The sequence below is a fragment of the Marmota monax genome, unplaced genomic scaffold (genome assembly GCF_021218885.2).
Source record: "Marmota monax isolate L192 unplaced genomic scaffold, Marmota_monax_Labrador192_F-V1.1 WCK01_AAM20220418_F8-fsc00148, whole genome shotgun sequence".
Lineage (NCBI taxonomy): Eukaryota > Metazoa > Chordata > Mammalia > Rodentia > Sciuridae > Marmota > Marmota monax.
In genome coordinates this window covers 1,575,119-1,601,551 of record NW_026693034.1, presented here as the reverse complement: position 1 = coordinate 1,601,551, position 26,433 = coordinate 1,575,119, and the positions used below count along the sequence as shown (strand labels likewise).

General features: G+C 44.9%; 1 protein-coding gene and 1 long non-coding RNA gene across 4 annotated transcripts in view; one reads left to right on the top strand and one right to left on the bottom strand.

Annotated features, from left to right (window-relative positions):
• Positions 1–4,901, bottom strand: part of Tecpr1 (tectonin beta-propeller repeat containing 1) — a 29,374-nt gene extending 24,473 nt beyond the window's left edge. For all 3 annotated transcript variants that reach the window (XM_046453674.2, XM_046453671.2, XM_046453672.2), the window contains exons 1-2: positions 4,702–4,901; positions 82–317 (exon numbers count right to left, since the gene is read on the bottom strand). In XM_046453674.2, coding sequence (XP_046309630.1) covers positions 82–306 — 225 coding nt within the window. In that variant the 5' untranslated portion in view covers positions 307–317; positions 4,702–4,901. The remainder of the gene's footprint in view (positions 1–81; positions 318–4,701) is intronic.
• Positions 4,902–4,940: 39 nt separating this feature from the next.
• LOC124098749 (uncharacterized) lies at positions 4,941–13,478 on the top strand. Its single transcript, XR_006853688.2, has 3 exons — positions 4,941–5,407; positions 10,471–10,655; positions 12,530–13,478. It is a non-coding gene; the product is annotated as an uncharacterized LOC124098749 (long non-coding RNA).
• Positions 13,479–26,433: the final 12,955 nt, after the last annotated feature.

Genomic DNA, 26,433 nt, shown 5'->3' with positions numbered 1-26,433 from the left:
CCTCTGTCTCTTCTTTGGTTCATTTTAACCGATAACCCAGGAATCCGACAACCTTAGCTACGGCCCTCCATGGGCCACTACCTGATTTTCATAGGCCTCCTCTCGGCGGCGGATGGGGACATCGTTGGCGCACATGTACAAGTAGACCTGGTTGTCGCACGCAATGCCCCAGCAACACTGCGTGGCTGCGCTGACCCGCTTGAACTCCAGCTGGGCATCCTTGCACAGTTCCCAGTACTGGCCGGCCGTGGACAGAGTGTATACTCTCCCAAAGAGGTCCACCGCCCACAGCACTGAAGTGGGCATGGTGTCGGCGGCTGGAGGAAAACGGGTGGCAAAAGAGAGAGTGTCAGTGTCCTGGTCCCCAGTCCAGGCAGGACCTGGGAGCCCTCAACAGATGGCCTCGTGCCACAGATGGCTCCATGAGGCGCAGGGAGGAGTTGGTGTTCACCCCACAGATCAGAAGCAGAGCCCCGCTTCCAGCGTGGACCGGTTTTTTCTTTCTTTGCCTTTTCTTCCTTTTCATTATGAGGATTTTTTTTTCAAACAGACAGAAAAGTATAAGAAAAAAATATGTAATATCCATGTGCGTACGTCCCCAAATCAAGACCCTTTCCAGTTCTGTTACAGTCTCTTCAGAAACTATATTCTTTCAAAAGAATAAATGAAGTGTATAGATTTGGTGGAATCCTGTCCTCCCCTGAGCTGCTCTCACTGTGACACTCCTATCTGGGTTTGGTGAAGGGTGTCCACACAGCCTGGCTATCCTAGCCAGAGCTGTGCGGGGTCCTCAACAATGTCGTCATCCATCCTGTGCCTGTATCATCTGACTGAATTCTCACAAGGTAAGAAGGTCACTATGTTCCTACTCTTCCGCCAGAATTCAGGTCCTGGGTCCATCACTTTCTAGTGGCATCGAAAGCTAACATGTCCATGCCTGGACTTGCCAATGTTTAGGTCAGTGCTAATGGGTAGGGGCCAGGTGACTCTGTGAACTCTAGGACCCAAAGGTCCTCTCTTACCCTCCTTTTCTTCCTTTCTTCTTCTGCCACTCTCCACCCCTTTCCTCTCTTTCTTTCTTTTTTTAAAGGAGGAAAGATGTTTTGGCTCATGGTTTCAAAAGTGCAGTCCACTTAGAAGAAGTGATGGCCACTCAGAAGTTGGCCATGTCCATAGCTCTGGGCCCCAGGTGAGACAGAGATCATGGTGGAAGGGTGTGGCAAAAGAAAGCAGCCCAGAATAAGACAGCCAGGAAGCAGAGAGCTCTGTTTGGGGTGGCCAAGATCTGCCACTGACTGTCCCCCCACCCCTTGGCTGCTGCTCCTGGGGGTAATTCCTGGAGTTCTAGCTTCTGGCAGGAGCAGGCTTCCTCCTACCAGGGCCACAGAGCCAGAGCAGTGCAGCCAAACATGCAGTGAGGGGCTGAGGCCTGAGGGTAGTAGGGAGTCACCACAAAGGGCCCTGTCTGACTGGGTGGCTCCCAGATCCAACCAGAGAACACTGTCCTCAGGCCAGGAGAGAGAAAAGCCAAAGACAAGCTTACCTCCCATGGGGTTTGGAAACTGGAGCTATGAGGAGACAGGTTTATTTAGGTGGTCAAGGCTGGGCCCTGCTGTCCCACCCCTACAGCATGCCAGAGGCACCCCCATTGTAGAGATGCCTGGAGATAGGACATGCTGAAACAGGAGCATCTGCCGTGGGCAACACAGGCTCTTCTGGAACACAGTGGGTCTGACAAACACGAAGAAGAGTGAAGGTTGAGAAGGAAGTGATGGAGGGGATATGGAACAGGAAATGGGAGGCAGAACAGAAGCCAAGTTCCTGGAAACACCCATGACAGGAAGTAGATGCAGAGCTCAGGAAAGGGACTGATCAGCCTTGCGAAGCAAGCCTGGGGAGACAGAGCTGACCCATAGAACCGCCGACCTCCTCAAGCCCAGGGGCGCCAGTGTCTGCCAGACACACAGACAAATCAGAACACCAGCCCTCTGGAGCCAGCTGAAAACTGTGTTGGTGTCCAGATGCCTGAGTCAGGACCCATGGTGGCCCCAGGCCACCTCACCCTTCCTCCTTGGTCAGGCAGGAAGGTTCTCTCGGATACCTTTACAATGACTAAGAAGAGTGTTCAGAACTGCCTGCACCCAGATGGCCAGGATTCGGGTCCTCACTCCATTATTTTCTAGTACCAAAAAAGTTACCTAACCTGCCTGCAACTTGATTTGCTAATGCAGAAAAGTCAGAAAGGAATAGTGACCTACTTACCTTGTGAGAATTACATACAGGCACAGCGTGGATGATCAACATCGTTCAGTGCCCAGCAAGAACTCAACAGTGTTACTAATATCATCTTATTACTTGGCATTTACTACCACAAACTGCCACTTATCTCTCATCTCATTTAAAAAATAAAAAAAAAATCAAGTTCCTTTCCAGTGGGCCTGAGCCTTGGGCCTCTTCTCTTTCTCTATCAGCACTTTAGAGGGTGGGTGTTCAACCGTTTAATGATAAACGCCTCCACCTACTAATATAGACTGCCAACTCCCTGAGCCTAGACAAAACTACTCTAGGAAAGCAAAGTACTTAAAAAGTAAAGTCACAGCTGAGCACAGTGGCTCCTGCCTATATTCCCAGTGTTTCGGGAGGCTGAGGCAGGAGGATCACAAGTTCAAAGCCAACCTCAGCAACTGAGTGAGACAGTGTCTCAAAATAAAAAATAAAAAGGGCTGGGGATGTGGCTCAGTGGTTAAGCGCCTATGGGTTCAATTCCTGGTACCGTAAATAAATAAATAGTAAGGTCACAATTGGTGGGCAGACATGCAATAGAGCAAGTAAAGGGTCAACAGTATAATGAATAAGACGTGGGTATGGGGACATTCACTGTTTAATTCTTTCAATTTGGCTATATATTTGAAAATCTTCATCACAAAATGTTGGTAAAAAGTTTATTTTAAAACTGTCGGTTTCAGCCGTGCGCGGCACATGCCTGTTACCCCAGAGGCTTGGGAAGCTGACACAGGAGAGGAGAATCTCGAGTTCAAAGCCAGCCTCAGTAATTGCAAGACATTAAGCAATTCAGTGAGACTCTGTCTCTAAATAAAATACAAAACAGGGATGGGGATGTGGTTCAGTGGTCGAGTACCCCTGAACTCAATCCCCAGTACCAAAAAAAAAAAAAAAAAAAAAAGTCAGTTTCAGTGTGTACAATTATTATGCACCAATAAAAAATTTTTAAAAAATAAATAAAATAGTAAGAGGGAAATGGAAAAAAATATCAGTTTCTATGGTGTCATTTTAACACAATTTTGTTTGCAAAGATAGCTCACAATTCAACATGTAAGCAACCAGCCAAGTCAGACTGAGTCTGCAGGTGAAGCTCAAAGAACAGAGACTTTGACTTGTGTTTGATATACTTTCCTTTAGATAAATGACTAAGCAGTAATTTCCTTCCAGGCATAATTGAACCTTATGGGCATTTAATGGAAGAATACTTCGCTGCAGATAAAAGAAAGAGTGGGGGTTGTGTTTACAAACTCCCTTCTAAATGGAGACCCAGACAGCAGTCACTACCCAGCTAAAGTTGACATGGGGTAAATATCCTTGGTCAGCCACACCTCCTTTCTGCCTCTGTCAATTGTTTCTAGCACCCCCAACTCCTCACATGCTACTTTCTGGCTGTGAGATGCCCAGGCAACCTGTCCTGAGTCATGGGGTCCTTGAAGGGGATTTGGAGCAGTTACCATTCTGAAATCCTGGGGCATCTTTGTTTTGTAGAAGTGGAGCAATGGAGTGCATATCTACCCAAGAAGCAGCCTTCAACTCACCAAGAACTACAAAATGAATTTGAGCTAGACCTTCAGTCAGTCTGCACCCTCAAAGCCATCTGCTTTTCTGTCTCAGTTTATACACAGGTGACTTCAGAGACCCAAAAGTACCCAAGGCAATTGGGGGTAGAAGTGATCGAAGAAGGGACACAAAACAAGAAAGATCTCCATGCATTCACCTCTTCTGAAGCTGCCTTAGGAGCCTTCCTGAAGAGTTTCCTGCTTATTTTTTTCTGTTAAATTGACACTCTAACCTGGTGCGTACTGGGCTACCAATGCAGTTTGCTGGTTGCCAAGCGCAGAGACTGCTCAAAAGTGATATCAGGGTCCAAAAAGGTGGGAGGAAGCAACAGAACTCTCATTGTTCCTGAAGAACAGGGTCCACCCAGCTTCACCAGGCAGGTGGTGCCCTGAGTCGGCCTGGCTTTCATCCCATTTCCTGCACTTAAACGACAGGTGGTCCCCTGCACTGCCACCAGTAGCATATGTCGGGAAGCAGGGCCCTGACCATCTGCCCAGTTAATCCCATCACAAGCAGATTTGCTCCCACCGCTGCCCAGTGAGAAGGTTAGACAGGCCCCTAGAAGCTCCATTCTCTAAAACCGCGAGGCTCCAGCGATCTCTTTCTCAAATCACTCAGTCCAAAGGCCGGAGTGGGGGCGTCCTCTGAAACTGCCCCTCGGCTGGCACCTCGGCATATCCCGAATTCCCCGCGCCGGGACAGGGCGGCGCCCTCCAGGTGTGCAGGAAAGAGCACAGGTACATCCCTCCCTCCCCTTCAAGTGTCCAGGCAAACGCAGCCGATGCGGGGTCGCAGCGGCCCGACTTTCCCCGAGGGGCCGGGACTCGAGTGCCCACGACCCTGCGCCACTGCGCTTACCTGGGCCGGCGCCCGGCCAGGGGGGGTTGCAGTGGATGCTCCGCGGCTGGGCTAGCGGGTCGGAGCTGCCCAGGCCGCAGGCGAGAGGGCGGGCCGGAAGCGGCGGCCAGGCCCGCACTCATTGGCCAATCTCGCCATGACGCACCGGCCTAGGAGCGCGCTATTGGCTGCTGCGCGCAGCCTGGAGCAGGTTTAGGGGTCGGAGGGTCGCGCGCTCTCTCTCTTCCGGGGTCGCGGCGGGTCGGTGCGGGCAGAGTCCACTCTAGCAAGCTCCAGGTCTACACCCGTGGGGGCTGACCGCCCGCCGCCTCCCCGGACCCTGCCGCAGAAGCGGAGCAGGCTGTGTGGACGCGGGGCCCGCAGGCGAGGAGAGGGGGCGGGTCGGGAGGGAGTCTGGGCGCACCCGCCGCAGGCACCGGAGGAGCGCCGGCGTGTGGGCGCCGCCCCCGCGGGAGGAGGAGAAGGCTGGCAGCCGGTGACTGCGTGGGTTCCATGGAGCAGAAATGGAGCCCTCTAGCACACAGACTAAAGGCTTTACGCTGCAGGAGAGGAATCCTAAAAACGTGACCTTGGGACTATAGCATGTCGTGGTGTCAACATTAGGTCACTGTGTTGCTCAAACTGTGTTTCCAGTGACAATCTAATTAAAGCTAACATAGTTAATAATATTAACACGTGAGTGCTTCCTCTCCACAACTCAAAAAAGGTAGGTGTTGATGTTATTCCCATTTTAAAGATGAGGACACAAGCTCAGGGAATGACACACATTTTTTTTTAATTTATTTATTTTTTTATTGGTTGTTCAAAACATTACATAGTTCTTGACATATTTCATACATTTGATTCAAGTGGGTTATGAACTCCCATTTTTACCTCACATCGGTTACACATCCACGTTTTTACATATTGCCAAACTAGTGACTGTTGTATTCTGCTACCTTTCCTATCCTCTACTATCCCCCCTCCCCTCCCCTTCCCTCCCCTCCCATCTTCTCTTTCTACCCCATCTACTGTAATTCATTTCTCTCCCTTGTTTTTTTTTCCCCTTTCCCCTCACATCCTCTTATATGTAATTTTGTATAACAATGAGGGTCTCCTTCCATTTCCATGCAATTTCCCTCCCCTCTCCCTTTCCCTCCCACCTCTCGTCCCTGTTTAATGTTAATCTTTTTCTCATGCTCTTCCTCCCTGCTCTGTTCTTAGTTGCTCTCCTCAGAGCAAAGAAGACATTTGGCATTTGTTTTTTAGGGATTGGCTAGCTTCACTTAGCATAATCTGCTCTAATGCCATCCATTTCCCTGCAAATGCCATGATTTTGTCATTTTTTAGTGCTGAGTAATACTCCATTGTGTATAAATGCCACGTTTTTTTAATCCGGGAATGACACACATTGTAAATGGTGGACCCTGGGGATTTGAACCTACTGCATCTGGACTGGGAGGAAAATGCAGAATGAAAAAGGGGGATGTCTGGTTAAAAAAAAAAAAGGCACAGCCTGACACCGTGGCTAAAACAGTGCCACTTAGATCTAGTTTCCCCTGTGCTAGAGTTTTCATCTGGAATGCCTCTCAAAGGCCCATGTGTTAAAGGGGTGGTCCCCCAGCTGGGGGCGGTAGGGAGGTGCGGCCTAGTGAGAGGTCTTCAGATAATTGACGTGTACTCTTAAAGGGAATAATGGAACCTCAGCCCCTTCTTCTTCCTCTGTTTTCACTTGTCAGGCATGAAGTGAGTGGGTTTGCTGCCTCACTGAAGCCAGATTTAAAGATAGGTAGTTAGTATAGTTAGGTAAATTGGTCTAATATTGAGTAAAGTAAAGAAAATGGAGGCCATTATTGAGAATGGAGTCCAGGAAATCAGAGCAGCACTTGGGGAAATTGAAATGTTAATGTCCCCAAGGCCCAGAACCCATCCTAAGAAACTGTTAATGAAACAGCTCCCAGCAAACAGGGAACTAATCCAAAAACTGCCCCAGGCCCTTCCTGCCCAGATTACTCCTCCAGCCCACTTATCTCCCACCTGTTGAGCCTTCCTACCTGCAGACTATCACTGCAGGATAAAGGGAAACAAAGGACTTGGATGTGGGGAAAGTAAAAGAAGACCTTAGCTATAAAAGAGGGAAGGCCTCCCCCTCCTTTCAGGTTCTCTTCTTCTGGGGAGAAGTCTTTTCTGCTGTCCTTTAATAAAGCTTTTACTTTCCACTCTACACTTGCCTCAGCATGCTTCTCTGGTGTTTTACTTCAGCATTCGGGGAAGCAAGGACTCCTCACTGGTAAATAGCAGTAACATCATCACAGGCTCCAAAGCAACAGGGCCAGTAGATCATGAAACCTCCCAAACTGAGCCAAAACCTTTTCTCTTTCTAAGTTAATTATCTTTGGTATTTGTTGCAGTAGTGGAAAGCTGAGGAACATATTCACTTGTCTGCCTTCTTGCTTCTTTCTGAGAATGCAGATTTTTCCCTGACAATCATGGCTGGGAAGCCCCAGACGGGCCAACTCCAGTGGAAGAGAAAGAAGGACCCTCCTCTTAACCCTGCATGTCTTTGTGGAGCCCTACATCTAACTGCGACCCTCTCTTAACACCTATGAAATTAGTATTTGTGGATTTCGTTGGGAGATTTGGGTAGACCCTGCCCAAAGTGTGAAGGCTCAAAGAGGCAAAGGGCTTCCTCAGAGGAAGCATAGCATACTATTAGCAGAAGAAGAATGAGTGGCCACTGTACTGCAGAAACATTAGTGTGGAGGAGGAGAGACCTGGATTCTATTGCCTGTGACACATCCATTTTTCCCCTTTGGTCTCAGTTTTCTTATTAAAAGAGGCATTGATGGGCTGGGGTTGAGGCTCGGGATGGGGTTGTGGCTCAGTGGTAGAGCGTTTGCCTAGCACGTGTGAGGCCCTGGGTTTGATCCTTAGCATCACATAAAAATAAATAAATAAAATAAAGGTATTGTGTACATTTACCACTAAAAAAAAAAATAATAATAAGATATTTAAAAAAAAAAGAGGCATTGATTAGGTGCTCGTGATGGCTCCTTGCAGTGCTCATATACTGTGCCAGTTCCATACCAGTTTCCTTGAATTTAGGGTCTGATACAGCAGACCTGGGACCCCTGTCCTCTCTACCCCCAGTTCTTTCATTTTGTGCAGATCTAGCTCCCTTCAATGGTCAGGAAGTCTATGTTTTTTGCCCTCACCACAAAGAATAATCCTCATTCCTATTTTGCTTTATTTTTACCTCTTTCATTTCTTGTTTCCTCTGTCTTAACCTTGCCACTTCTTTCCAGGCCAGACAGTGGGTTCAGATCCCAGCTCTGTCAGTGTGAATCACTCAGGCTGTGAACCTGAGTCCTGGCTTGTAAGTTAACGCTGTCACTTGCCTCTTTGGGTTGTTGGGAGGATGAAGTGGAAGGAATGCAGCATCCAGCACAGTATTATCATATCCTCTGCATATTTTGATTTAGGGTACTTGGCCATTTGCATCCTTGCTCACTGCTTAGAGTTCTAGAAACACTTGAGGAGCAACACAGGTAGAGGACTGTTTTCTGGATGAAAGACTTCTTGCATCTGTGTGTGGTGCTGGAGACATGGAGGGATGGCTAAGGATTGAGGGAGGAAGGGCTACTACACTGCCGAGATGGTTGCCTATCAGCTCGGATCTTGCCCACCAGCTGACCCTCCTTGGTAGCCTCTTTTCTGCCAGTTTCCTGAGCTTTGAGGCCCCAGCTTCAGCAGAAGCTGGCCCTGCCCTGTTCTGAGTGTAGGCTTCCTACACATAGCACCTACTGTCTGAGGTGTCCTACTCACCTTCTTTCTTCCTGATCATTCTCATTTAGCCTTCAAGTCTCAGGGCAAAGGTCAGCTCTTACCAGAGGGGAAAGTAGGCGTGCATTTTCATGCCCTCATAATTTGTACATTCTCCATTCTGGCCCTTCACATGATGTTATAATTGTTTTCTCTCCTGTTTCCCTGACCATGCTGTGAGATCTTTGAGAGAGTGATGTTTTCATACATATTCGAATGTCTAGGGCTTAATGATTGGCTAACCCATGACAGGTACTGCATTTATATTAAGGAAGGAATACAATGCCCCCTCACCCTGCAGAAAACCAGCAGGTCATGCACTGAAAAATGTTGGAAGAGCCGCAGAGAAAGGGCAGAGATGAGTCAAACTGGCCAATCGGTGTCTGTCTCCCTGTCTCTGCTTTCTCTCCTGCCTGCATCAGCAGTGTATGTGGCCATTAGCTGGAGGGGGAAGTGGTTAGTCTTTCTCTCTTTTGCCACGGTTAGATTCTTTTTTCTTCTGTGAAAGCTTACTTTCTGGGAGTACACTCTTAATCACAAGTGGTTCCCAGTATAGTGTTTTTACTTACATTTTGCTTGCGGTCATGCCTCCTTTGTAAAGCCAGTCACATGTCTGGCAGTGAGCCTGGTCCTCCTGAGTGGACCCTGGCCAGCCCTGCTTCTTGGCTTTGTCTGCCTCTTCTCCCCGCTTGGACCTGGAGTGGTCCTCCTTCCTTTACACTCTGCTAATTAAATCAAGTTCAACACTTGTTTTTTCCTTGTGCCGATTAATGTGCTAAGTGAAGCGGCTAAAATGTTGTTCCCCCCGCCCTCCCCGATCCCTGGCAGGGCAAACCGTCTGCAGGAAAGCAAAATCTGAAATTCATGTCCAGGTTCTTATATCAAAACACACACAAAAGTGCCCTGCAGTGAAGTAATGTTTTATTTCTAAAAACACAAATAAATAAACCACCAAAGATTAGAACCCTAAATCTTCTAGAATTTAAAACAGATAAACAGTGGACCAGACCTAGAAGTCAATGATAGTCCCTTAGCCCTGTCTAGATTAGTCTCAAGTTTGAGACTAACCTAGACAGCTTAATGAGATGCTGTCTCAAAATAAAAAGGTCTGGGGATGTAGCTCAGTGGTAGAATGGATTATGTAAAGTCAGTTGTGCAAGCATGGCTGAATGAGACCTTCCTTTGAAAGACGTTTATAGATTTTCCTATGAGTTATGTTCTTCCTTAGCACTATTGTCTCTTCACATTGGCCAGAGATATTTTCATCTCAGGCTGAAAAAGCACAATAGGAAAAGAACAATATACAAGAGGGCCGGAGAGTCCGCATGCAACCTGTGGGGTTTTGAGTTCTGTGCATACAGGTGTTTCATTAAGGGTTGAGCAGGATAAACTGATATGGTCCATGGTAAAGTACAAGGGTCAGGAGTAGAAGGAAAGCCAGCTTTACTCACTTAACAGAAACTACTCTCCAGGAAGCGAGATAAAACTTGCACTCCTACCTTTATTTAAAACCCCTACTCTTTATGTACTGGTAGACACACACCCTTCTGTATTTAGGAGGAGGCTGGAGCTTGCTTTATGCATGATTCTCTTCTCTGCCACATGACTGCTATTGGTGGATAACAGTTTGAGGAGTGTCTAATGATGGTAAAATCACAGGTTGTCTTCAGAAACCCAAGTATAATCCATGTATGTTATACCTATATGTGAAAGCATACCTGGGTTGGGGTATAGCTGATTGGTTCAGTGCTTATCTAGCACAGTTGGGGCCCTGGGTTTAATCCCTAGCATTGCAAAAATAAATAAATAAAGGGAACATGCCTCCTGTATATTTTGGTTTTAGAAATATAATTTGTTGCATCAGTTATTGAAACTAAATGATCTTTCATTGTACTTGTGTTTTATAATCATGTACACAAATGAGTTTTATTAGGATCATTACTCCAGGTGATTTTTTTCAATCCTAAGCCTCATCAGCTCGCTCTCCAACACAGAAATGGAACTTTGCCAACTGTTGCTGCAGGCAGGATTTGCCCTCCACAGGACCTGAAAAGGCACTTCCTGGTCTCTGCTCCGCTGAGCCTCACAGGGCACTGAGCATGCAGGGCACTGAGCATGCAGGGCACTGAGGATTCTTGCCACCCAGCCAGCAGGTGGGAACTTCTATAATATTCAGTTATGCTTCTCTAAACCTCTTCAAAAGCCAGTCGTGTACAGTGATCAGAATTAGATGAACAAAGAAATAATACATTTTTTCAACGAGAAAAGCTTAAGGAAATTGTATAGACACTTTTGAAAGTAAAAGGGGATGCTAACTAGATGATCTGATAGGACAAGAGGCCTAAGCCTAACTAAACATATGGCCACTCTCAGGATAGATGTACAGGAGAAAAACAGAATAAACCTTTTAAGAGATAATAAAGGAAATATTCTACATGGGCATAGCCTGCAATCCCAGCTACCCAGGAGAGTGTAGCAGGATAATCTCAAGTTTGAGGCTAACCTGGACAGCTTGGTGAGATGCTGTCTCAAAATAAAAAGGTCTGGGGATGTAGCTCAGTGGTAGAACACTTGCCTAGCATTCACAAAGTCTGGGTTCAATCTCCAGTATCAAAAAAGAAACGAGTAGAGTGCATGTCTCTCATGCACAAAGCCCTGGGTTCAGTCCCAGCACCACAGAAAGAAAAGGAAATATCCCAAAGATCTTGAAATAAGGAAGAATTAGAAAAAACCAAAGACACAGCAGGGCACAGTGACACTCGCCTATAATCCCAGCAGCTTGGGAGGCTGAGACAGGACTGTGAGTTCAAAGCCAGCTCAGCAACAGTGAGGCACTAAGCAACTCAGTGAGACCCTGTCTCCAAGTACAAAAAAGGGCTGGGGATGTGGCTCAGTGGTTCAGTGCTCCTGAGTTCAACCCCTGCTCCCCACTGGAAAAAAAAAAACAACAACAACACAAAAGGAACTAACCTTAAAGAAAAAAACAGATACATTCAACTACTTTAAAATCAAGAGCTTTTCTTTACAGACACCATTAAGAGGGGGAAAAGGTGAGCACAGAGTGAGAGAAGGTATTTGCAACACACAACCAACAAAGAGCTAGGATCCAGAACACAGGAAGAAGTGCAAATTGTGGGGAAAAGACCTACATGAAGTGGGGGGAGAAAAAGGCAAAGGACATCAAGAGGCATTTGGAAAAAAAGAAAAAAACAAATGGCCAATAAACACAGAAACTGCTCCTCCTCAGTAGTAAGCAGGGAAATGCTGTCACTGGGGAAATCAGTGACATCACCAAGAAAGGTGGAGGTGGGAGCTCCCTGAGGCCTTAACTGTACACACAGCAGAGAACATCAGGGAGTCCTTGGCAGCGCTGTTCCTAACAGCCCTGATGTGCATCCCCAGTGGGGTTGGTGGATAATTGTGATGTGGTCCTACAGTGGAATGTTTTTGGTGACACAAAATGAATAGGGTACAACTAAATGTGACAACATGAATGATTCTTGAACATGTGCTAAACAAAACAAAAAAACAGTCTTTGTGATATTATTTATATGTGAAGTTCAAAAACAGCAAGAACTTCATCATAATGGCTGAAGGTGTGTGTTTGATGATGAAAAATAAGGTACCCAGGCAAAGTGTGCACTCCTGTAATCGGAGCCACTGGGGAGGCTGAGGCAGGAGGACCTAAGTTCAAGGCCAACCTCAGCAATTTAGCAAGACCTTGAGCAACTTAGTGAGACCCTTTCTCAAAATAAAAACTAAAAAGGACTGGGGATGTAGCTCAGTAGTAATGTCCCTGGATTCCATCCCTAGTACAAAAAAAAAAAAGAAAAGAAAGGATTAAGGCAAAGGAAGTATTACCATAATGTTACCTTTGGAGTACCAAGGGGACATGTAGACCTGGGGGTGTTCCAATTCTTGACAGGGGTGATGATTATTTAAGTTTAAATTGATTCGCAACATTTATGTCCCCTACACACTTTGTATTATGTTTTACAATGATTTTTTTTTCTTTTTTCTTAAAAAGGACATGGTAAAAGCAGCTGTTTTTACATGATTTCACATGAATGACATAACTAATCCAGTACCATATCCAATTGCTTAAAATGCCTTGTCTTGAACAACCCAGAGAAAAGACAAGATAATGGGCCTAGGAGGGCCCTGGGGTGATGGTGACACCATCTCTTTCATACATAATTTGATTCAAAATATTTACATAAAACCAGACTGGAGGAAGCTGGAGACAGCCATTTGGAGCACGTTCTTTGGGCTGCGGACTCTGGAGTCTATCATGCTCGGCCACTCCGGTGCAGATGAAGCCGCTGGGGCCCGAAGGGATGTCACTCCCTGGATAAGCTGCTCGGGTTTCACGTTCTGCCACCACCGATTCGTGTCCAGCCGTGGTGGTTTTCCGCGCAGGAACTGAACGAACCTTTGGTGTTTCACCTGGACCCCTGGCTGGTAGACCCAATTTTTGGCCAAGACGGAACCGTACTCTCGGAAATGGAGTGGATGAGCCAGGCTTTGCTGAGGGTGGACCCAACCGACACCAGGGAACTAGTCGAAATCACCGTGTTTGGGCAGCCCGGCGTGAAGACTCGGGTAAAGAACATTCTCCAGAGCCTGGCAGTGTGGTTCCGAGAACTTCGTGACCAACGGGCTAAGAAGATAAAACGCCTTGAGGAGTTCTTGAAGGCTCATTCACCATATCCAGAAACTATCCAGCATCCAGTTTAATACAAACAAGATGGCAATAATTAGACCAATGAGGACAGCCTGCTGAAGAGATGGAAGACAAGTATTCTTAAATCTCTACATTACTTTTTCCTGTGCCTTTTGAATAGTGGTTTATTTTGTGGTAAATGTATTTGTAGAACTATTCTAATGAAATTTGTCTGGAATAGTCTTTTCACGTGAAATAAAGCAAATTTACAAAAAAAAATATTTACATAAAACCAAATTATTAAATATTCTAAGTAGACATCTGTTTCATTCTCAGAAAGTTGAGCCAGGGGGCTGGGGCTGTAGCTCAGGGTTAGAGCTCTTGCCTAGATGTTCAGGGCTCTGGGTTCAATCCTTAGCACCTCAAAAAAATGGTTAGCCAAAGAGCTCACCCTATACCTAGGCAGACTGGGTAACTATTAGTCCCAGTGGACTTTCCCTACAGAGGAAGAAGGTAATTTGCCCAAGTCCCTACAGCTAGTCAGAGTTCATAGATTGTCAACCAAAACCCAGGAATCTGTGGTGATGGACATGGTGTGGTGCATAGAATCCACAGAAGGTTGCCAGCCAGGTCAAGAAACAGGAGCCGAGGACAGCCGAGAACTAACCACAGCTTCAGGCTTGGGCAGCAACAGCCTGATCAGGATGTCACATTGGTGCTGATGGTCATTGCCCCGCTGCCATCCCTCCACTCAGTCCTGGACCTTGGGTGCAATGACTTCCTAACTGTCCTTTTTGTTATTCACTGCAGCCCTGAAGTCATAGGCTTGAGTATCAGCTGGCCAACACCCAGTCCTCTGTCCTTATCTTGGGGTTGGGGGTTTGAGAGAGCAAGGGTCCTGTCTCTAACCACCCCTGTTTGTCTACACTTTGATACAGAACACTCTGAACACCAGATATGACCTTCCCCCACATCAGCCAATTCCCTGGCACCACAGGATGTCCTACATTCAATTTAATTCCAAGTTAATGTCAAATCTCACAAGCTAAAGGCCCAGTCCCACAAGACTGCCCCCACTTCAGATGCCATTTGCATGCCTGGGCCTCCCATACTTAGGACCAGATGGCTGTAAGTCAGCAGTTATTTGCTGGAATGACTCACAGAACTTAGGGAAACGCTTATTGTGAGAGGCGGTCGTGCTGAATGACCAGCATTTTCCTTCGAGTGATTGGTAGAGTCTCTGTCGGACACTTTTCATAGTGATCTGGCCACATTTGTAGTGGCCCCAGACATTGCCCCGATGCTCGAAGTAGCAGAATGTGTCTTCATGCGTAGACATGCCTTCCTGCAGCCCCATGGATTGAGCTCTGCTCACCTGTTCCTTTGTGATATTACCCCTTGCCGTTTGGGATAGAATATTCTATGAAATGCCCTTTGTGTGTCCCCTTCTCTTGCTCTGCCTTTGAGTGTGGCCTTTCTTTCTGTGGACCCTTAAGGTCAGGGGAGCCCTCACAGGACCCCCAAAGAAAAACGTTTCTCTGACTCTTGTGTAATGATTTCATGCAGCCTAGTTCCCTGGAGTGAGCCTGAGTGTTTTTGTCACCAAGAATGCAACAACTTATTTTTGTTAATCAGTCCAAAACTCAGAAACTATAAAAGCAAAAGGATTTAATTTGGAGAGTTCTTAGGAATCGCAGTTTGGGAGACACAAATTCAGACAACTCTAAATCAGTGAATAAGGCAGGAATGGAGGAGCTTATGTTGAGAACAAATTGGGCTTGTGACTGTTAGCCAATAAAGAAAAGAATATTGAGGGCTGGGGTTGTGGCTCAGCGGTAGAGCACTTGCCTGGCATGTGTGAGGCCCTGGGTTCGATCCTCAGGGAGATTATATATATATGAAATAAAGGGCCATTGGCAACTAAAAAGAAAATAATATTGAAGCAAAATGGAAATGTCCATAAAATGAAAGTTTGATAACGTAAGTGTGTGTGTGTGTGTGTGTGTGTGTGTGTTGCTGGGAACGGAACCTAGGGCCTTTTACATACTGGACAAGCACTGTACCACTGAGCTATACCCTGAGCCCCTGATATGAATCTTGAGTCTCCAGGCACAATGTCATTGGTCTTTCCAGTCATTCCAGATGCCTGTGGTCAAAGGGTGAAGGTGACCAAAGGTCACATTCCTGGCAGCAGCCAAATCAGGGATAAGTCCTCCTTTGATGGCCTCTCCACTCTTGCTTTAAAAGATCTTTCAGTGATTTCCTCATAGTTCTCCTTTAATTTTTTTAATTCTCTCCTTTTGATCACAATCTTTTCAAAGAAAATGATCAATTGTGGGGAGCCATTCTCACACATGACTGGGCAACTCCCGGATTGGGTGTGAGGCGCTCTGGCTAAACTGTGTCGGAGCTTTCCCGACCCTCTCCTGGTGCGAGAGCCTGTCCATGTGGGGGTGTGACTGACCACTGACCCTGGGGCCAATCACTGACCCTGACCTTGGAGTGCTGCCCCCCTCAACCTTCATTGGATGGAATTCTCCCCTGAATTTCTTGTTCCCCAATAAAAGGCCACTCCCTGGCATGCTCTCTCTCTCTCTCCTGCTAGCCCTGAGTAATCCCTGCTGCCCTACCAGATAGTTCGAGGTGTGAGCCAGAGGGAGAGCCGTCTCGGACCTGGTCATAGAAAAAGGTAATTGAGTCTGTGTGTTTATTTGATCTCACTAGCTAACTTTTATGCCAAGAATCTCTTTAATGAAACCAGTGCGCTGGTCGCATGGTGGAAATCAATTTTTGGATTGTGTGTTGATTTTTATAGGTCTTGTCCCTTGGAGCTAGAAAGGCTCATTCCTAGAAACCCATCAGGGGAGGAAAGAGGTGATTGGATGGAGAGCCTGAGGCCACATAAAAGTAACAAAGAGGCAGTGGGAGCAGGGCTTGGGCAATACCTTGATATTCTTCATCAGAGCAGACAAGGAGGGTGATTAGTTCCACCCAGTCATCATGGAATCACCATTTTGGCAGGGGAGGTGGTTACACAATGTGTGGGATCTTACAGAAAACATTATAAAGAAAAGAGCAAGTCTTGTCAGCATTAGGTAATTTATAAAGAGAAGGATTTTACAGCCTGCTTCCAAATCCTGGGAGAGCTGACTACATCCAGTGTCATCTGCTTTATTATTCCAGGACTGGTGAGCTATTGGCTGGGTGACTGGGTCTCTAGTGCCTTCAGTAGACTGTGTAGGTAGAGTCACTTACCTTTAAATGAGGAACATGAAACTGAGCCAAAATCTTTCAGTTTAGCAGCATAAGATGAGTTAATAATAGCCTTTTAATGAGAGTTGAAGTGCTTTTATGAAGATGGGGTTTCTAGCACAATAATTGCCAGGCTGAAGATTGTGTGCTAGTGTAACAAGATCTTTCTATAAGTTGTGAACTTAGTGACAACTTACTTTACCTGAAGCAGTAGGTCTGTTCACCTTTACCTGAAGCAGTAGGTTCATTTGTATCAGGGGTAATGCCTTACTCCAAAACAAAGTTTTCCAGTAGTTTAGCTCAATGAGTTTTTATGATTCCATCAGTCCGTTCCATCAATCCTAAGGACTGAAGTCGATAGGCACAATGGAAATGTTGGAATATGGGCCAGATTCGGCAAACTGAACACTTACTTGTCTAACAAAATAGATGCTCTCTTATTATGCAGCTCAGAGGTTCTCCCCAGAAAATGATAGTCTTTTGAAAGTAGTATTTTACTGACTGCCATGGCTGTGATCCTGTGCCAGGGGAAGGCTTCCACCAGGAAGGAGACATACAAGTCACAGTTATACATATTAATAACACAGTCACACAAATGCAACTACAAGAAGGCTAAGCATCCTTATTTGATAATGCTTCCTTGTAATTTAGGTATAAAATATCACTTTTGGACTTCCAGTACTCATGGAAATCCCAAGGTTAGTTTTTGTTCAGAAAGGCTTCATTTTGAAATTTGATTTTGGAAACTTTGCCAAACACATCAAATTTACTTTTGCCAAACACATCAAATTTACTTTTGTATCAGTGTATTATTAATAAAAATGCTAATTTTAATAGAACCTTATAAATAAATAGCTTGATCACCTAGATTTTAGTAAATCTTTTATATGCTTTTTACCTATTTATTTTCATCTCTTGATTTTTATTTATTCTGGTTTTTTTTTTTTTTTTTTGGTACCAGGAATTGAACCTAGGAGTGCTTAACCACTGAGTCTTATCCCCAGCTCTTACTTTTTTTTTCTTTGAACCAGGGCCTTGTGCATGTGAGGCATCCCCCTGTTCTTTCTTTAAATTATTTTTTATTTCTAAACAGAGTCTCAGTGCTGAGGCTGGCCTTGAACTTTCAGTCTTTCTGCCTCAGCCTCTTGAGTCGCTGATATTACAGGTGGGCTTCTCCACGCCTAGCTCATCTCTTTATTTTGAAATGGTCTCCAAATTAGAGAAAATTGTTTTTATCTTAGTGAAAACTATATTCTGATGGCTTTCATTTAACATCTTGCCAAAAACATAGATATATTCGTATACAGAATTGTTTTTAGTAGTTTTACATACATATATTACAGTTTTAATTTCTAGCAATTGTAAAACAGCATTCTGTACATACACACTATTTTATAATTTCTAGAAATGTGTTTCCTTATAGAGCAATAGGACCTAACATACCCAAATATATTTAGGGTTTTTTTGTTTGTTTATTTGTTTGGGTTTTGTTGTTGTTGTTAAAATATTTTTTAATTGTAAATGGATCTTTTATTTATTTATTTATTTATTATTATTTATTTATATGCAGTGCTGAGGATTGAACCTAGGGCCTCACATATACCACGCAAATGCTGTATCACTGAGCCACAACTCCAGCCCCAAGATTTTAAATAGTATATAAAGACAGGGCTGGGGATATAGCTCAGCTCAGTTGGTAGAGTGCTTGCCTCGAATGCACAAAGCCCTGGGTTCGACTCCCAGCATCATCAAAAACAAAAACAAACAAACAAAAAAACACTATATAAAGACAAACTATCACAGTTATGTGGATTTTAAACTTATGCTTAATGACTTCTGTTTCCATATTTTGACTTATTTAGAAATGATCTTGATATTTAATAGGTATTTGTTATTTAACTTAGCAAAACTTAAAGATTAAAAAAACCTTGAAGTAAACATATTATAAAACAGTTCTTAAAAATACATTTGTATAGTGGCACAGTTCTGTAATCCCAGCAGCTCAGAAGGCTGAGGCAAGAGGATCGTGAGTTCAGAGCCAGCCTCAGCAACTCAGCAAGACCCTGTCTCTAAATAAAATACAAAATAGGGCTGGGATGTGGCTCAGCGGTCAAGTGTCCCTGAGTTCGATTCCTGGTATCCCCCTCCAAATACACTTGTAAATTTTATCCCATTTATAGCTACTTGATTTACTCATTTTTGGATGATTAAAACATATATATATATATATATATATATATATATATATTTTTTTTTTTTTTTTTTGGGTACTGGGGATTGAACTCAGGGGCACTAAAGCACTGAGCCACATCCCCAGCCCTATTTGGTATTTTATTTAGAGACAGGGTCTCATTTGAGTTGCTAAGCACCTTGCCATTGCTGAGATTGGCTTTGAACTCACGATCCTCCTGCCTCAGCCTCCTGAGCTGCTGGGATTACAGGCATGCACCACTGTGCCCGGCAAACTTATATTTTTATGATATTAAATATCTAATAGAGATAAAATTGTTGTATCTGTATTATATTTAATGCTGATGGATACATCTGTTTGAATTAGACCAGTAGTGTTTGTTTAATAAAGTCACATGACCTTGAAAAACATCTGGGTTAATTTCATTTTTCTAAGAAGATGAAATCCTTTATCATAAGCATTTAACTAATGATTAAAATAGAGATACTATAAATCCCTGATAGAAGAAAATTACCTGTGGAAGGTCCTTAGGGTATTGGTAGTATGCCCCTTCCTGGCCATGAGGTAAAGAGTTTGTCCCACCACATGCTCCTGTCATGAAGTACTGCCCTGCTGCATCTGGAACTAGAAACCGCAGAGCTGTGAGTCAAAATAACCTTTTTCTCTTTATAAGTAAATTATCACAGCTATTTTGTTCTAGTGATAGAAAACTAACAAACACACTCATACTGACACAATTACATGGACAGAACTAGGTTTTATACTTTTACTTTATACTTATAACCATGTCTCAGGTCCTGTTGTTTAAATTAAGATGAACTAAAATATAAAAATATTTCTCCTTTTTGGGAATATGAGATGTGTGCCTGGCAAGCTTTAAGAAAATCTCTTTCCACCAGGCAGGTGGTACACGCCTGTAACCCAAAGCCAGCCTCAGCATCTTAGTGAGGCCTGAAGCAACTCAGTGAGACCCTGCTCCTAAATAAAATATCAAAAAGGGCCGGGGGTGTGGTTTAGTGGTTGAGTGCCTCTGAGTTCAATCCCCAGTACCAAAAAAAAAAAAAAAAATTATCTTCCCAATAGTTGTATAGGTATAGAAGGAATTATTAGGAACTGGTGAAATTCCTACATAGGTCCCAGTTGAAATAGAATAGGTTGGGATTTAAAAACCATCACAGGTTGGTTTGAGAGCCCTGCCACTGAGTTTTTTATTCCAACAAAGAGGAATTAAGAAACTGATAGGGGTTGAAGACAGATAAGGTAGCTCTTGTATCAATCAGGGATTTAATAACCTTGTTCCTGGTTATCCAATCTGTATTCCTAGAAAGTTTGCTGTAAACATGGGGAAAATGTAATTTCTCAGCACAACCCCACTGAGGGTTGCTGTTGGGATGTGGAATTTATCAAAGCCCTGCCATTGTTGCTGATGTACATGCAATAATTTTTACAGTCCTTTAAAAATAACCAGGATTTTTAGTTAGTTTTTTTTTTTTAATAACACATGCCTTAGGGGAACTTAAGGAGTTTGAGGAATTTGGCTGGAGACAGTTGTTTAATGTGGAAGCTCATAAACTGAGTGACCTGAATCCGAGTGCCCATAACTGTAGTGGCCCTGCCTTTAGTTCTGTCATGGTGGAGCTGGGGATTGAACCCAGGGACTGGTGGTGTGTGCTAGGCCAGTACCCTATCCATGAATTATAGTTCCAGCCCTTCTGTGGCTTTTCTGAGCTAGAGTTTTGAACATGTGTTCAGCTAGAAAAGGCTTATTTTTTTTTCCTTTCCAGCGCTGGAGCTCAAATCCAGGGCCTCGCATATACTAGGTAAGCACAAACCAATTTTGAAATATCAAAAAAGCACCAAATTCTACTACTACATCATACAGAAGCAGGTACTAATTTCCTCAACAAGACCCCTAAAGCTTAAGAAATAAAAGCAAGAGCTGGGCATGAGAAACTGATGTGACTCCATTTTTGAAAATAAATAAATAACAGCAGCTTCTACCTCCAGGCCTGTCCTCAGGAAGGGGGCATGACCCTTGTCCTTGGAAAAACCCACAGAACACTCCTAAGCACATACCCACCCTGCTGAGTTGTTTATCTACAAATAACAGGAGAGATCTGCAGGTGCTAAGTGTCCCTAACTCAGTTAGGCTAGATGAGGACCCATAGCAACCCCCTAGCAACCACCAATCAGCATGAGACAGGGAAAATACCTGGGATGCCAGATGACCCCCCAGTAGTTTATGGTGGTTGATAACATGTTGGGAAACCATGTAGTTCAGCATGTACCCGCCCTCATGGCCTAAACCAATCAGTTCAAACGAATCCCCCTCTTGTACTAACCAATCACCCCTACCCAACTTGTTCCCTCCAGTGAATGTGCTAATCAATGTTAAGAATTATTGTTTGATTTTCCCACAGTATGGAATGATTTGCTGTGTGATGTTGTGACACGTAGAGTATCCCCCGCAAAACTATAAAATCTCACTGGACAAAGGACCAGGACTCACTCCCTGGAACCACTGAGTTGGGAACGGTTGTGAGTTCAGGCTCGAGCTTGCAATAAAGACTCTCGTGTGATTGCATCGGATTCGGCTCCTGGAGGTCTACTGGGGTCCCACGAATCTGGCATTACAGGCACAGTGGTACATACCTGTAATACCAGTGGCTCAGGAGGTTGAGGCAGGAGGATCATTAAGTCAATGCCAACCTCAGCTAAAGCAAGGAATTAAGCAACTCAGTGAGGCCCTGTCTCTAAATAAAACACAAAATAGGACTGGGGATGTGGCTCAGAAGTTGAGTGCCCCAAATTCAATCCCTGGTACCTCCCCCAACAAAAAAAAAGAAAGAAATCAAGAATCAATAAGTGGGATGCCATCAAGAATCACTAACTTTTGCCCAGCAAAGAAAATGATTAAGAGAATGAAGGGAGAGACTAAAGAATGGGAGAAGATCTTGGCTAGCTAGCCTCTGACAGGGAATTAATATCCTGAATATATAAAGAAGTAAAAAAACTCAATGCCAAAAAAACAAATAGCCTGCTCTGGATGCTGAGGCAGGAGGATTGCAAGTGTAAAGCCAACCTCAGCAGCAAGACTTTAAGCAACTCATCGAGATCCTGTCTCTAAATAAAATATAAGGGCTGGGGATGTGGCTCAGTGGTTAAGCACCCCTGGATTCAATCCCCAGTACCACCAACAACAACAAAAACCAAATATCCCAATCGATAAATGGGCAAAAGAATTAAACAGAAACTTTTAAAAGGAGAAACACAAATGCCAAGAACTATATGAAAAAGTGTTCAGATTTGCTAGAAATTAGGGAAATGCAAATCAAAACTACAGGAAGATTCAATTCAGATACCTGTAAGTAGACGAATGGATTAAGAAAACGCAATGTAGTGGGGCTCGATGGTGCACACCTGTAATCTCAGTGGCTAGGAGGCTGAGGCAGGAGGATCACAAGTTCAAAGCCAGCCTCAATAATTGAGGGAGACCCTATCTCTAAATAAAATAGATATATCTTTTTTTAAAAGGGCTAGAGATATGGTTCAGTGGTTAAGCGGCCCCTGGGTTCAATACTTGGTACCAAATAAAGAAAAAGAAAAAATGGTATATACACACAATGGAGTTTTACTCAGCCATAAAAATGAAATAATAGCATTTGCCAATAAATGGATGGAAATGAAGAAAATAATGCTAAATGAAATAACACTCAGAAAATCAGGGATCAAATGTTTTCTCTCACATGTGGAAGCCAGAACAAAACAAAGAAGGTGTTTGGGAGATCAGATATCCCTGGGAAGATGAGGAGAGAGAGTGAGGGATGGAGGAAGGAAGGGAAAGGGGAAGACAATGGAATGAATCTAATGAGATCATGTACTGGTCATATATAGAGGTACCACAGTGGATTTCACCTTTGTGTACATGTGTATGTGTTAGGAAGGAAGTGTAGGGCTACGGTTGTGGCCCAGTGGTAGAGCGCTTGTCTCCCATACATAGGGCCCTGGGTTCAGTCCTCAGCACCACATAAATAAATAAAGGTATTGAGTCCATCTAGAACTAAAAATTTAGGAAAAAAAGGAAGTTTAGTAGAAGAGGGCGAATAGGGGGCTGGAGGGGAAGAAAAGTGTGGGGAGGGGAATGGGGATTAAAAGCAAATTCCTTGTATCTATGATTTTGTCAAAATGAACCCAGTTACTGGTATAATTATGATGCTCTAATAAAACCCCAAATGGGCCAACATAGTTTAAGGCATTCTGAGGGCCAGGCATGGTGGCTCATGCCTGTAATCCCAATGGCTGGGGGTGGAGGTGGGGCTGAGGATGCAAGCTTGTGAATTCAAAGCCAGCCTCAGCAACAGTGAGTCACTAAGCAACTCAGTGAGACCCTGTCTCTAAATAAAATACAAAACAGGGCTGAAGGTGTGGCTCAGTGGTGGAGCGCCCCTGAGTTCAATTCCAGTGTCCTTACCCCCCAACCCCTACTCCCCCCACAAAAAAGTAAAGCATTACAAATAACGTTTAGCCCATTGCAACAGAAATTTATAAGGAGATGAAGTATGTGGAAGAGAAGTCCAAGGACATTTCCCCTAAGCTTTGTCATCTAAATTTCCAGGCCTCAGCCAGAGGGAAGGAACACAAAAGGAACTCTACCTGACTGGCACCTGACCCACCCACAATGGGTCACCTGCTGCCAATAAGCCCCAGGAAATTCCCCACTCACGTTCCTGTCCCACCCTAATAGGTCAGCTGGACCCCAGTACAATTGACCCTAGGAATGGCCCTCCCTCCCCACCCTAACTCAAGCCTACATAACCCAGGCCCTTGCTGCAGCCCACTGCCATTTTCTGCCCCAAGATGAGCCCCACCAAGGTTCCACTAATTGACTCGGCTGCTTCATACTGAGTAAGGAAAGTCTGCTGATCCCAGGTCTGCTTCCCAGCTCCCACCTTCGTCCTGTCTGCCTTCTTACAGGAGGGCGCCCATCACTTCAGCCACAAGGAAGCCAGAGTACCAAGCAGCAGTTTCCCACCGGAACTTTCCATAGTTATGTGTATTCACATAAAATTTATGTCAAAGTTTTCTGTCTTGAAAATTCCATGCTCAGCTAGATGAGGGTGACCTGGCAACAAAGGTCACCAAAGGAAGGTTCAGAACTAACCAAAGACAGGAGGTTCTAAATCCCAGAGGACCTGCCCCTAGGATGCCACTAGGAACACAGTGGAGCACCAAGGGCCCACATGGTTGGTTTCACTTGTGTCCGTGGCAGCAGAGATGAGGCTCTTCAAGTCCCCCTTCTGGCACCATGTGACATCCATCAGTTCAGACTCAAAACTGGAAAATCAAAGGACTTGAGGTCTTAGGAATCGCAATGCAGGAGACACAGCTTCTAATAGCTCAGAATCAGTGTCCCAAGGAAGGCATACAATGGGAGCTTGTGTGCTGGAAGGAACAGGAGCTCCATGGCTGACAGAAGACAAAAGAATGCCTGGACAGCCTGGAAATGCCCATAAAGCACAAGTCTAACAACCTCGCTATGCACCTTGAGCCTCTGAGCAGTGTCCTCTCCAACATATCTGGTTGTTCCAGATGCCTGTGGTCAAAGGGTGAAAGTGACCAAGGGTCAAGTCCCTAGGCAGCAGCTGATTGACCATCGTCTTCTTCCTTGGTGGCCTCCTGACTCATTTTGAAAAGCCTGTCAATGTTGTTTTCATAGTGATTTTCCTTTTATTTTCACAGTTTACTGGTTTGTTATAAAGGTTACAACCTGGGAATAACCAGTGGGAAGAGATGCCCAGGGCAATATGTGGGGAGAGTGGGGCGTGGAACGTCCAGGCCCTCTCTGGGGCCACCTTCCCGTGACCTCCTTCAGTTCACCTGCCCAGGCAGCTCATCCAGGGTTCTTAGAGGGCCTAATCTCAAGCTTCTGGCCCTTTCCACAAATCAGTGGGTGGGGCTGGAAGTCCCAACTCCGGATCTTTCTGGCCAGGAGGGTAAAGTCACCACTTTAACCTTAACTCTCACTACTTAACAAAAGATACTCTATCACTCAGGAAATTCCTAGGGTTTTAGGTGCTCTGTGCCAGGAACTGGGGCCAGAGATCAAATGTATTTCATATTCTACCATACCTACTCCGAGGTCCAGATTCCCCAAGCACAAGGAAGTTCACATTACTGTTTGTCACCTTTCCATTATGTGACAAATACCCGAAACCAACTTACACAGAGAAAAAGGTTATTTTTGACTCAGGGTTTCAGAGGCTCCAGCCTGTGATTGGTCGGCCCATTTGCTTTTTTTTTTTTAAGAGAGAGAGAGAGAATTTTAATATTTATTTTTTAGTTTTCGGCGGACATAACATCTTTGTTTGTATGTGGTGCTGAGGATCGAACCCGGGCCGCACGCATGCCAGGTGAGCGCGCTACCGCTTGAGCCACATCCCCAGCCCCGGCCCAGTTGCTCTTGAACCTGTGGTGAGATGGCACATCATGTCAGCAGGTAGAGATGCCAAGCACCTCACATTGCTGTGGCCAGGAAGCAAAGGAGAAAGGAGGAAAAGGGGCCGGGTTCTCATAAGCCACTTGGTGGGCACATTCCCCATAACCACCACCCCACCTCTTTTCTAAAAGTTTCTACCATTTTCCAAAAGCACCAAGTCAAGGACTAAACCTTTAACATGTGGGCCTTCAAAGGACATTTTAGATCCAAACTGCTGCACGCGCTCCATAGTCAAAAATCCAGCCATTGTGCCTTAGAACTAGTGACTGGGAGGACTGAGACTGTGTGAGGATGGCCTTAGGCCTTAGCCTAAGCAACCTCATTTTATTTTTTTTAAAGAGAGAGAGTGAGAGAGAGAGAGAAAGAATTTTTATATTAATTTTTTAGTTTTTTTTTTGGCGGACACAACATCTTTGTATGTGATGCTGAGGATCGAACCTGGGCTGCATGCATGCCAGGCGAGCGCGCTACTGCTTGAGCCACATCCCCAGCCCAGCAACCTCATTTTAAAACTCCAGTTTGAAACCTGCAGTCTCACCAGGCACACCTACAGAGTCCTCTAGTGTGGCCCTCAGACACAAACAAGTCACTTCTCCCCACCCTGATAAACTCAGAGTGAAGTCTCTAATATGTTGCCCTTGACCTGATAAGAACCAAGAACCGGAAGCAAGAAAATCAGGGTGGGGACCACCAGACCAGATGCTTTAACCTCAGGACGAATGAGGTCAATGAGAAATCCAGTGGCAGCTGATAGGGACTGAAAGGGTGGTCAGAAGCCCCCAAATTTAGTATAAATGGTGGAGCAAATGAACATTCAGCCAGCCACACTGATGCTCTCATGCAGGAGAGCCTGGTGAAGACCTGGACTGACATCCCAACTTTTCCCTCCGTTTGCCTGATCCTCTGCATCTTCCTCACCTCTCTCAAAAGTCTACAGCCGCATCTTGACCCTGGTGAGAGCCTCAACTTCTCCCTAGGACCCTCTCCTCAACCAGCTGTCAGCTCCACCCCAGGAGAAGCCTGCCTGGGTTCCTGATCTGATCACCGTGGTCTGAGTGAGTGTGCACCTGCTGGACTCAGAGCCTAAGGCTTGAGACATTTGATCTGAAACTTGAGCTTAACATGCAGGGGGAATGTCTTTCATGAGCCTGTCATGCTTAAGTGTGTTGGCAGTGCTTAGAATTAACCTAGAATTGTTTGCTGTGAATTGATTCTGTCTATTGCAATGCCTAGCATTAAGGGTTGTCATTTTCTTGATTAGAAACCTATAGAGTGAAATTGTATTAAGTGATTTGAGTGAATAAAGCATTGAAAAGGTCAAAAGCGCAT